The sequence below is a fragment of the Chiloscyllium punctatum genome, chromosome 4, assembly GCF_047496795.1.
Source record: "Chiloscyllium punctatum isolate Juve2018m chromosome 4, sChiPun1.3, whole genome shotgun sequence".
Taxonomy (NCBI): Eukaryota; Metazoa; Chordata; class Chondrichthyes; order Orectolobiformes; family Hemiscylliidae; genus Chiloscyllium; species Chiloscyllium punctatum.
Window position 1 is genome coordinate 49,907,858 of NC_092742.1, and position 12,058 is coordinate 49,919,915.

At 38.5% G+C, this 12,058-nt stretch overlaps 1 protein-coding gene across 4 annotated transcripts in view; it reads right to left on the reverse strand.

The window, feature by feature from the left end:
• LOC140476284 (uncharacterized) overlaps nt 1-12,058 on the reverse strand; it is a 105,662-nt gene that overhangs the window by 38,073 nt on the left and 55,531 nt on the right. For all 4 annotated transcript variants that reach the window (XM_072568654.1, XM_072568653.1, XM_072568655.1 and 1 more), the window contains exons 4-6: nt 10,760-10,867; nt 10,483-10,639; nt 4,750-4,919 (exon numbers count right to left, since the gene is read on the reverse strand). In XM_072568654.1, the coding sequence (XP_072424755.1) occupies nt 4,750-4,919; nt 10,483-10,639; nt 10,760-10,774 (342 nt within the window). In that variant the 5' untranslated portion in view covers nt 10,775-10,867. The remainder of the gene's footprint in view (nt 1-4,749; nt 4,920-10,482; nt 10,640-10,759; nt 10,868-12,058) is intronic.

The following is a 12,058-nucleotide window of genomic DNA, read 5'->3' on the forward strand; positions in this document are numbered from 1 at the left end:
AATCATGTCTCACAAACTTGCTTGAGTTTTTTGAGGAAGTAACAAAGAGGATTGATGAGGGCAGAGTGGTAGATGTGATCTGTATGGACTTCAGTAAGGCGTTTGACAAGGTTCCCCATGGGAGACTGATTAGCAAGATTAGATCACACGGAATATTGGGAGAACTCGCCATTTGGATACTGAACTGGTTCAAAGGTAGAAGACAGAGGGTAGTGGTGGAGGGTTGTTTTTCAGACTGGAGGCCTGTGACCAGTGGAGTGCCACAAGGGTCCACTACTTTTTGTCATTTAGATAAATGATTTGGATGCAAGCATAAGAGGTACAGTTAGTAAGTTTGCAGATGACACCAAAATTGGAGGTGTAGTGGACAGAAAAGAGGGTTACCTCAGATTACAACAGGATCTTGACCAGATGGGCCAATGGGCTGAGAAGTGGCAGATGGAGTTTAATTCAGATGAATGTGAGGTGCTGCATTTTGGGAAAGCAAATCTTAGCAGGACTTATACACTTAATGGTAAGGTCCTAGGGAGTGTTGCTGAACAAAGAGACCTTGGAGTGCAGGTTCATAGCTCCTTGAAAGTGGAATCACAGGTAGATAGGATAGTGAAGAAGGCGTTTCATATGCTTTCCTTTATTGATCAGAGTATTGAGTACATGAGTTGGGAGGTCATGTTGCGGCTTTACAGGACATTGGTTAGGCCACTGTTGGAATATTGCGTGCAATTCCAGTCTCCTTCTTATTGGAAAGATGTTGCGAAACTTGAAAGGGCTCAGAAAAGACTTATAAGGATGTTGCCAGAGTTGGAGGATCTGAGCTACATGGACAGGCTAACAGACTGGGGCTGTTTTCCCTGGAGCATCGGAGGTTGAAGGGTGACCTTATAGAGGTTTACAAAATTATGAGGAGCATGGATAGGATAAATAGGCAAAGTCTTTTCCCTGGCGTCAGAGAGTCCAGAACTAGAGGGCATAGAGTGAGAGGGGAAAGATATAAAAGAGACCTACTGGGCAACATTTTCACACAGAGGGTGGTACGTGTATGGAATGAGCTGCCAGAGGAAGTGGTGGAGGCTGGTACAATTGCAACATTTAACATTTGGATGGGTATATGAATAGGAAGGGTTTGGAGGGATATGGGCCGGGTGCTGGCAGGTGGGACTAGATTGGGTTGGGATATCTGGTCGGCATGGATGGGTTGGACTGAAGGGTCTGTTTCCATGCTGTACATCTCCATGACTCTATGATTCTATGAAAGGGAAATCATGTTTGACAAATTTGCCAGTGTTCTGTTAGGAAATAACAAGCAGAGTTATAAAGGGGAATCACTAAATATAGTGTATTTAGATGATCAAAAGTTACTTGATAAAGTGCCACATAAAAAGCTATTGCACAAGGTAAGAGCTCACAATATTGGAGGGGTATGGACTGAGGATTAATTAACACAGAGCTCAGAGAGTTGGAATTATTTAGTATTTTTCTCACTGGAATTTTTTTTAACAAGTGGAATGCCTCAAGGATCTGTCCTAAAGCCTCAATTATTTACTATCAATATTAATGTCTTGGAGGAGGGGCAGAGTGTAATGTATCCAGATTTGCTGACAGTACAAAAAAGCTGGAAGGGCATGTCGTGATGAAGACAGAAGCAAAGAGACACTTCCGAACACTTGCGTTTATGAATGAAATCCCATATTACAATTAATTTTAAGGATCCAACATGCAAAGATCCACTCATACAAATGAGTATATGATACAGTACTGTATTGTGTTCTGATTTGCGTACAAACTGACTTATGAATGAAATCACCAAAGGAACGCATTTGTGACCTAGGGACTGCCTCTAGGACAAGGTTTAGTGAATGGCAACAAGTTGGCAGATGGTGATTAATGTAGGAAAATGTGAGGTCAACTCTTTGGTAAGTATTACCAAAAGGCAGAGTATTATTTAAATAGAGAAAGACTTCAAAAAGAAGTGTTCTTGTGCACAAAAGGTTAGCATGCAGGTGCAGCAGGTTTAAGACGACAAATGGAATTGGCTGTTAGGTGGTTGGAGTTAAAAAAACAGGAAGATCTTGTTACAACTGTACAGGGTATTGGTGAGGCCACTCCTGGAGTATTGTGTACAGTTTTGGTCCACAGTTATACAAAAGGGTATAAAAAGGTACAGTTAAAAAGCGATTCACCCATTGTTTCCTGGTATGACAGGGGTTGACTTATCAAAAGCAGCTTAACAGGTTAGGCCTTTATTAATTACAATTCAGTAAAAAAAAGGGGCAATCTTAATGAAGTACACAAGATTCTGGCGCAGCTTAATAGGATGTACAATGGGATGATGTTTCCATTAGTGGGGGAAAGTCAAACAGGGGACATAGTTACAAAAGAAGGGATACTCATTTAAAACTGAGATGTGAATGAATTTCTTCTTCCAGAGATGGGTGGCACGGTGGCTCAGTGGTTAGCACTGCAGCCTCACAGCACCAGGGACCCAGGTTCAATTCCAGCCTTGGACGATTATCTGTGTGGAGTTTATACATTCTCCCAGTGACTGCATGGGTTTCCTCCCACAATCCAAAGATTTGCAGGCTAGGTGAGTTGGCCATGCTAAATTGCCCATAGTGTTCATGGATGTGTAGGTTAGGTGCATATGTCAGGAATAAATGTAGAGTAATACGGTAGGGGTATGGGTCTGGGTGGGTTACTCTTCGGAGGGTTGGTGTGGACTTGTTGGGCAGAAGAGCCTATTTCCACACTGTAGGGCTTCCATGAGATATTGAAAGCCTGGGATTGTCAAATTGTTGTGGAGGCTAGATTACTGAAGATACTTAAAGAGGAGATATTTAGCATTTTAAAATATCAGGGAGTTGCCAACTATGCTGAGCTGGAATGAAGGAGGAATTAAGGCCTTGAGCAGATCAGCCATCATCTTGTTGAATGACAGGGCCAGTTTGAGGGGCCAAATGGCTTGCTCCTGCTCCTATTTCTTATGTACTAACAAGACGAGCAAAGCCTGATAAGAAGAGAAATCTGTGAAGAGTAAGGAGGAACAGAGTTCTTCACAGAAGGCTGTGCCACCATATGTTCTCAAGCTTCATTTAACCCTATGGAAATGCTTGAGCTGAATCTGATTCAACAAGGAGCTTACTTGTATCACCTCCTTCAATACAACATGAGGACTCACACAATGGCAAGGATGGGCCTGCCAGCATCTGTAAAGATAACATTGGGGTTGAATTTCAAAATATCTGGACTTGTCATGTAGGGGAGGGATGACATAACCAACGTCTGCCCATATACCATCCAAGGATGCTTCCATAAATGTGATGAAAATGGGCTATATTAGGAGTGGTACATATATCAGGACCTGAGGAATCCAGCCATTGCTAAATAAGCTGCATGGATAAAGCTACCTTCATTTTGAAGCAGTCTGCTATTCCTGCAGTCTTTGTAACTCCACAGAGAACCACAGCATGGCTAATTGGACACAAAACGTATCAGTGCAGATGCCCACTGATTTCCCTCTGCCCATGCACAGGAATTGCCTATGATGAGAACTATAGAGTGATCAGAACCATCATGAAGGAGACTGTTGGCACGCTGGAGAAACACTTCTCGCACCTGGTTCATTCACACAGAGCCCACAAGTACATTAAAATATGTTGAACTTAGCGGCAGTCTGCTGCAATCTCCATACATCATCACAATGCTACAGAATTCTGATGAAGAGCTTATGCTCAAAACGTCGACTCTCCTGGTCCTCGGATGCTGCCTGACTGGCTGTGATTTTCCAGCACCACACCTTTTGACTCTGATCTCCAGCATATGCAGTCCTCACTTTCTCCACAGAATTCTCAGTCGAGTATCTGAATGTCAGCTCATGAGGATACAGAGGAAGAGTCGAGGCAGAGCATAGTACTACTAACTTTGTCATCTTCCTACTCGCAGATAAGTCCACAAAGGTATTGAATTTCTCCCCAAGTATAGCCCCGTTGAATAATGGAAATAGATGATGTCGTAACACATTAAAGGGAAAAATGTACTAGAGAGTGTACAAAATAAGTATTCCAGGCATTCAAACTAAATTTGCTTCAGCAAAAATGAACTTTATAGAGATGAGACCAGATTAAGTGGTTTTAGGTGCCTTTATAAAATTGACCAGCCTACTAACAGATGTCACATGTTCAATTCTCTACTGTCCTAGAGCGGCCTGGCATGTAATGTCCAATTCTGGCAATTAAAGGCCTGAATCATGTAAACTACCTTTGTTCATTCAGTATGTCATCTTTGAAGAGTTCCCTATTCTAGAATATGGAGAGTGAATGTGAGAAAGATTTTTTTTAAATATCAAAGCAGGCTACCAATGTTCCAATGATCTTATGTGATAAATGTCAAGATCTGTCTGAAAACAGTAACCAGTGAAATATTACAGAGAATTATTCCTCTAAAGAGATTTCAGTAATTATCATCTTCTGGAAGCTGAACTTTAAAAATCCATTTATCCTCTACTGAACTAAAATAAAGACAAATAACAAACTTTATTCTAAGAGTGAGTGGAATTTAAATGGTAATCTTTCTCTCACTGTGAATGTGCCCCCTTAGTGTCCTCTTACTGTATGAGGCAGAAACAACATTATAATTCATAATAAGAATTGCCAACAGAATATACTTAATTATGTATTTTTAAGTAATTTCTAAGGAAATGACATTAACAGTAGAAGCAGTGAACAACTGATATTTAACAGAAAATAGACCCACCACGATAGGTTTACTTCCTTTTACTTCAACTGCCTCTGATCCTAGTGTATTAGATATTGTTCGTTTCAGGCAGTATTTCATTTTGTATGGTTCTGAGTACTGCAAAATCTTGAGTGCGTCCTCATATTTGACATAATCAAAATAAATTGTAGCACTGATAAGTTGGTCACCTGATGAAAACAAAATCATACACAAGTTTAAATGGTGATCAGACCTCAAATGATTTTAACTCTTTTCACTTTATTTGGCAAACTTACTTAATTAAGGTGCTATATGGAACAGTAAGCCCTGCTGCATTTGGCACAACCAGAATGAAAACATACCTTTCATGAAAAGCAAGAATAGGAACTATTGTATGTGGGTCTGAAAGAGTGAATACAGAGGAGAGCCATGCACACCACCCACAATGATGATGTCATTTGGACATGTGGATATACGGCTTGGGAGTAAGAGTTAATACCTGATCCTCTTTATAATCTCTTTAACAATATCTATCACATAAGTATAATCTGTGCGATGTATATTTTATTTATGTTGTTTATTTTTGATCCTTGAATTTTTAATTTTGAAGTGGCATAGAATGTGGATTTTGCCAAATTCCCTGTTTGAAAGGCTATAATGATTAACTTGTGACTATTTCTGTACACCCAGTGATTTCTTTTAATACACAGCCTGAGAGAAAGACTTCCTTGAGAGTAATGGAAATTTGTTGACATTGAGAGAATCTATGAGTGAACCGAGTAAACAGTCACGTCTTCAGAAAGAAGATTCTAGAATTGTTTTAGACTTAGGGGTAATACCCATAGCTTGAAGAAAAAGGCTTTTTAAATTTCAGTTTGAGATGTTATGCAGGATTCTTAGTGCAGGTTGGATATATAAAGCAATTTCTCCTGAGCGAGGCAGATGTTAGTTTAGAATTTTTAACCTAGATTAAGGAGCTTAGTTTGAAAATCCCAGAACAGAAATATTTGGTTAAAACCCTGAAGGGGTTATGTGAAGCTGAGAGTGTTTAAGCTCAATTACATGATGAATCAAGAAGAGGCTATCAGATTCACATGATTCGGAATTGAAGCCACAGCTAAGTCAAGCATTATGTGGAACTGAAAAGAACACCTCTCCCGTGTTTGTGAGCTATAATTAGATACCATGGGGACTAATGGGCATATATTTTTACTGTGTGTTTCAAAATGTTTAAACGTGTTACATGTCAGCATTTTGGTTTATTCTAGCTTAATTTCTTTTGCATAACAAACTTCTTTTTTTGTTAAAACTAAGTCTGCAATATCACATGCTTGTATTTCAGTCAGAGATGACCTTGTTAAAAAAGGAAAAAACAAATAAAGCAAAATATAATCTATCAAATTTAATTTTAGTCTGGGATCTAACTTCTCCAGTAATAACATCAACTGTCATAATAACACCAGTATCTTAGTTGCTACCATGCAATCAACTACTCCTTGTTCAACATAAGAATTGCTTCTAGTTAGGCCAGTACTTGATCTACTATTCTGGACTAAATACCCATTAAAAGAGGATTATGGCATCAAACTTACCACATGATGAGATATAGACATAGTTTAGTTGCATGTAGAACAGCAACCTGTGAACATGGTCTTGTTTCTACAGGTAATGGAAATGTTTAAGTCTCTTGCCTATATATTAGCTTGGCCTCTTACTCAAAGGCCTATACCATGGTTTGAACACATAATTTAAGCAGTACAGTATGGAGGGGCATACTGCATTGTCAGATGCGTGATCTTTTGGATTAGACATTTAGCTGAGCTAGCATGAGAAGATGCTTTTTTTTACAGCTGAGTGTTTATTGTGGTGGCTATAAAAGATTCTGTGGTACTTTTCTAGATGAGAAGGGAATCCTCCTTTGTCCTCCCACTATCACTCCCTCAACCAATACCAAAATCAAGTCCACTGCGTCATTTCATTTGTCTCTGGAATATGTTGTGAACAATTTGTTTTATTGAGATTTATTAGATATAGATTGGATGTTTCCCCCTGCAGGGCACTTCCACTTCCCAGAACCCTTTAACCCAGTTATGTGGAGTTAAGGCCAAGATAAAATCAGCCATGTTAGTATTAAATGGTGGAGCAGTCTCAAGGGGCTCACTTGCTTACTCCTGCTCTTAGTTCTTATGTTTGTATGTTCTTATTGCCTATTCTCAGCTAGCATGAGAAGGTGCTGGTGGACTTTCTTTTTTTACAGCTGAGTAATTGTTATGTCACTCATCGGGTAGTTAAGATTGACAAGGTTGAAGATGGACAGGAGCCATATAAAAGCATGGTCAGGTAAGCCAGGATGTAAAGATTTCCTTATCGTAAAGGACATAATGAACCTACAGTATCACTTTTGCTGACAATATCTATTGAGATTAAGGCTGTTTTGTTCTTTAGGCTGAACTAAAATTCTCAAATGGCTATTCTGAAATTTCATGTTCTCTAACTATTAGTTCATGATTTCTAGTTCAGTGAAATAACCATGACTCATTGTCATTTACATATCTACAAAGTTTGGGAGAAGATTTGTAGCTCGGGTGCTCGTTGTTGTGGTTCTGTTCGCCGAGCTGGGAATTTGTCTTGCAAACGTTTTGTCCCCTGTCTAGGTGACATCCTCAGTGCTTGGGAGCCTCCTGTGAAGTGCTTCTGTGCTGTTTCTTCCGGCATTTATAGTGGCCTGTCTCTGCCGCTTCCGGTTGTCAGTTCGAGCTGTCCGCTGTAGTGGCCACTACAGCGGACAGCTCAAACTGACAACCGGAAGCGGCAGAGACAGGCCACTATAAATGCCGGAAGAAACAGCACAGAGGTGCTTCACAGGAGGCTCCCAAGCACTGAGGATGTCACCTAGACAGGGGATGAAACGTTTGCAAGACAAATTCCCAGCTCGACGAACAGAACCACAACATATCTACAAAGATTGCATGTGAGGAGGCAAAACAACTGAGAATACAAGATATAATAAATTGTATTCCCTCCACAAATGCAAATAGAATGAATAAACATAGTTATAATTGAAGAGAAGAAGATTTAATTTTGCACTTTGTAAATCATAATTCAGGTACTTTTATAAATAAAACCATTATCAGAAAACTTATGGCATAAATGGAGTGTTATTGAAGAAAGTTTACCAAGTGTAATATTGCTCTAACAGAGTCTGTTTTTTTCTGGTGTTAATGTTCAAAGAGATCTTTGATCTTCAGTGAGTATTTTTTTAATGTGAATTGAAGTTAATTTGCTTAATATAAATAATTGATAAAATGAACTTATTTACTCTTTCATAAAGATTTGTATAAGTGCAATCAATATGCTTAGAGATTGCTATGGAATCAAATTGTGGCTCAGATATGATTAGTGGTAAAGTGGTGGCCTCAAAGAAAACTACCTACAAATATTTAATGATCTCTGTAACACAGATTTCTCTTTTCTCATATTAGTTTGAATTTGTTGCCATGTTAAGAAGATCTCCAGAGGTCCAGAAACAATGCTGTCATTCAGTAGGACAAGCAACCAATCATATTAACATATTCTTATTGTCAGCAAACCAAGATATAAAATATACTCATTATCCTGAATTATCTTGTATAACATAAAATGGCTGTTTGGTATGCACACATTAGAAGTAGAAATACCATAAACATTTTTAAAATTGTGTCAAAAATGCAAATATTTTTAAGGGTGCAGAATGTTTACCTTATACATACATGAAATTAATGTTCATGGACCCAAATGAATCTTCAGCATCAGTTATAAAATTAAAACCCAATTGCATTTAATTAAGAATGTATAATTCTTGAAGAATCTTGTAATTATGAGTACGAAAAGGAAAGTTCATGTCAGTTAAGTAATTTCTAGAGGGTTACAATGAGGGTGGAGTGCAATAAATTACCTTTGGAGAATCCTGATAGTAATTTCCAGATTGCTACAGTTAACTGTGCATGTATGAAACAGAGAAATATAGAAACTAGAAGCAGGAGTAGGCCATTCAGCCCTTCAACCCTGCTCCACCGTTCAAGGCTGATCCTCTACCTCAAACACCTTATTTCCACTTTCTCTCCATACTCCTTGAAGCCTTTAATATTTAAAAATGTATCAATTTCTTTCTTAAATACACTCAATGACTCAACCTTCACAGCCTCCTTTGGTAGTAAGTTCCATAGATTGACCTAATTCTGGGTGAATAAATGTTTCTGTAACTTAGTCCAAAATGGCCTTCTCTGTATACTGAGCCTGTGTCTCTTGGTTCCAGACAACCCAATGAGGGAAGCATCCTCCCTGCATCTAGTCTGTCTAGCCCTGGTAGAATTAAGCATAGATTTCAGAAATTGTTGTCAGTTTCAAAGAACTGGTGATTATAAATGTTTTTCCATGTTGTTACTACCACATGGTCAAGACCTCAACCTTGTTTTCAATAATACTTGTATTAGTGTATTATTTCTATATAACTTAGCTGATATTAAGTGATATTAAGTGATATTCATTGCATTACAAATATTTGCATTTTCTTTTGCCAATGTGACACCAGTTGTTCTGTGCAAACAGATCTTGGTATGCTGATATGCACAAGTAAGCTCATTTTTCATACTTAGACTGTGTAGAGCTGCATCTTGAGGGATAAGATTTATGCCATGTACAGTAAGCAATCTATTGGATTCAACATAGCTGCATAACATGCTTTCAGATTCTCTTCAAAATGACAGATATCATCATAGAAATCAAAGTATTACAGACTAAAGTCAGGAATAACTTTGTTGTAATAGTTTATGAAGCTCTAATAATTCTACTATGTTTTAATAATAATGTTATATTTCCTGTCAGTCATACACTAGACAATTCAGACCTAATGAATCTTCTGGGATTTTTCATATTAAAATACTGCAGATTCTGCATTATCCCTTCAAGTATTCAATTAAATTCTTTCTTCTGTTTTTCAGTAGAGATATTAATCTGCTTAAAATTTAAAAAAACAAAGAAATATAGATGAGTTAGTTAAATGGAATGATTGGTAATTATATGAGAAGATGGACAGTATGTTTGGATGATGTTGTCTTGTTTGTTATTTTTCTACAGATGATAAGTTATGCCTGGTCTGAAAAATGTCAACCCAATGCATTAGTGACTTACTTATTCATATTTCTAGGCTAATAATCTGTCAATTCCACTGAATAACAGAATATGGTCATTTAGTACTTTCTTCTCTTTTGTCATGTCCTTTCTTAAAAATGATTGCATTTAAAGATGAAACAAATTTTCTCAGGGTTCTCCAGTTTACTATCAGGAGAAGATTGGTGAAAGCCCCATTTAGATGTGTATCGAGTACCAGCTAACTCTCTTTGTGAATCAGGAACACCCCAGAGGATATTCCCAGCAGTTTCACTAAGTTTCTAAAATGCATGCTGGCCTCCAAGGTGCTTGCTGCACAAATCAAAGTATTTGAACATCAGGATATAGCTGGATTCTATCCAGCAGAGATCACCAGGTTGTGACAGTTAAAGCAAAAGGAACACCGATTGATTTAGCTCTTGTCTGGCTCAGGGGAAATTGAGGTCAATTTTTGTTGTTTCAAGCAGAGCTCCAGCTATGATCAGCTGAATCAGAGGATATTAAATATTAAACCAGGAATCTCCACAGTCTATAGGCCTCTTTTTAGCAAGTTAGGTAATCACTTTAATTCTTCTGGGTTTAAACTTTCATGTAATATTCAGTGACTATCTGGATATGCTTTACCTTCTCTCATTCGTAGCTGTTTTGCAGCAGGAGAATCCTTCAGAACATGTTTGATGAATATGCCATCTTTTTCTCCACTTTTAACACTGAAACCAGTTGCACCTACTTCAGCCTCTGTGTTCACAAATACTTCCACAACATCCTTTTCCTTTTCTTCCTGTAAAGAAATAAGAAGAAAATGCAAATAAGGCAGCAGGTAGTTTTAATATTATTTTGTTCTATTTGTCTCCAAATTATGAACAACTTTTTAAATCCATAAGTAGCAAAACAAACCTACCACTTTGTGACTCATCTTTGCAGATAATTGTTTCTTAGACAAGATTTCTAACTCCTTTTTCTGGTCTATGATGTCGCCAAGTTCTTCATGTGGTAGCTGCCCCAGTAGCTGCATACGAAAGTTCAGAAATTGGTTGAAATGAGTGAGAATCTTCAAGGTTCTGATCACAAAATGTAATATTTGCATTGAAGTAAATCTGTGTTAAACAATCCTGTAGCTGGGTTTGAGGCAGATAATTGAAGCTAGACCTTTCTGTCAGCACTATCAGAACAAGTGGCAGCTTTATTCCACTGGGAGTGATACCTCATTGGTGTCCTAAATATAGAATGGTACCTTAGTTGCAAATTGTGTGAGCTCCTGACCTCTTCTGATGAGAGTGCTGCTTCTCTGTTTCTCAGCCTGTTTTAAATTGTCAAACCTCAATGGGACTGCGGAGACATTTCTTCAGCCAGAGAGTGGTGGGCCTGTGGAATTCATTGCCGCAGAGTGCAGTGGAGGCCGGGACGCTAAATGTCTTAAAGGCAGAGATTGATAGATTCTTGTTGTCTCGGGGAATTAAGGGCTATGGGGAGAATGCGGGTAAGTGGAGTTGAAGTGCCCAGCAGCCATGATTGAATGGCGGAGTGGACTCGATGGGCCGAATGGCCTTACTTCCACTCCTATGTCTTATGGTCTTATGGACTGGGGTTATACATGCACATCATCGTCTTAAACCCAATACCTCCAAATACCCCTTTGAAAACATGAACAAAAATCATCTTCCATGATTTTGTGCAATTTTGCCCAGTGCATTGTGAATTTAAATTCCTACATTTCTGTGAAAAATATAAATCGCTGGATTCTACCTCTACATTGTTTGACCTCACCTTTTAAAAAAGTACATAGAAAGATGGTAGAATATATATACCCAACAGAATAGGCATTTAGTATTTTGGAGTGTGGGGAGCAAAACTAATGTAGTCTGTGGATTTTGGACACATTCATGAGTGAGCAGGATGTTGGTATTTGGCAGGGGTTAATTGTGAAATTTAGCCATTAGGGATTACCAATCCTGGGCACAAAGTCCTACAAGTCAGGTCTAACTACACCCGGTGCTGGAGTATGGAAATACTGCAGAAAGGACTTTTGGCTGAACAGGAAGTTATAATGTAGATATTAGCTGTCCTTGTGACTAAGTTATGATGGAGAATCCTAGATTCCCATAGCCCCAGCTGAAGGATACCAGCAAGTAGCAGCATTGTGTGAGTCAAATGCCAATATTGCTCAGTATTGTGAGGGCATCTGAGTTTGATAATTCTG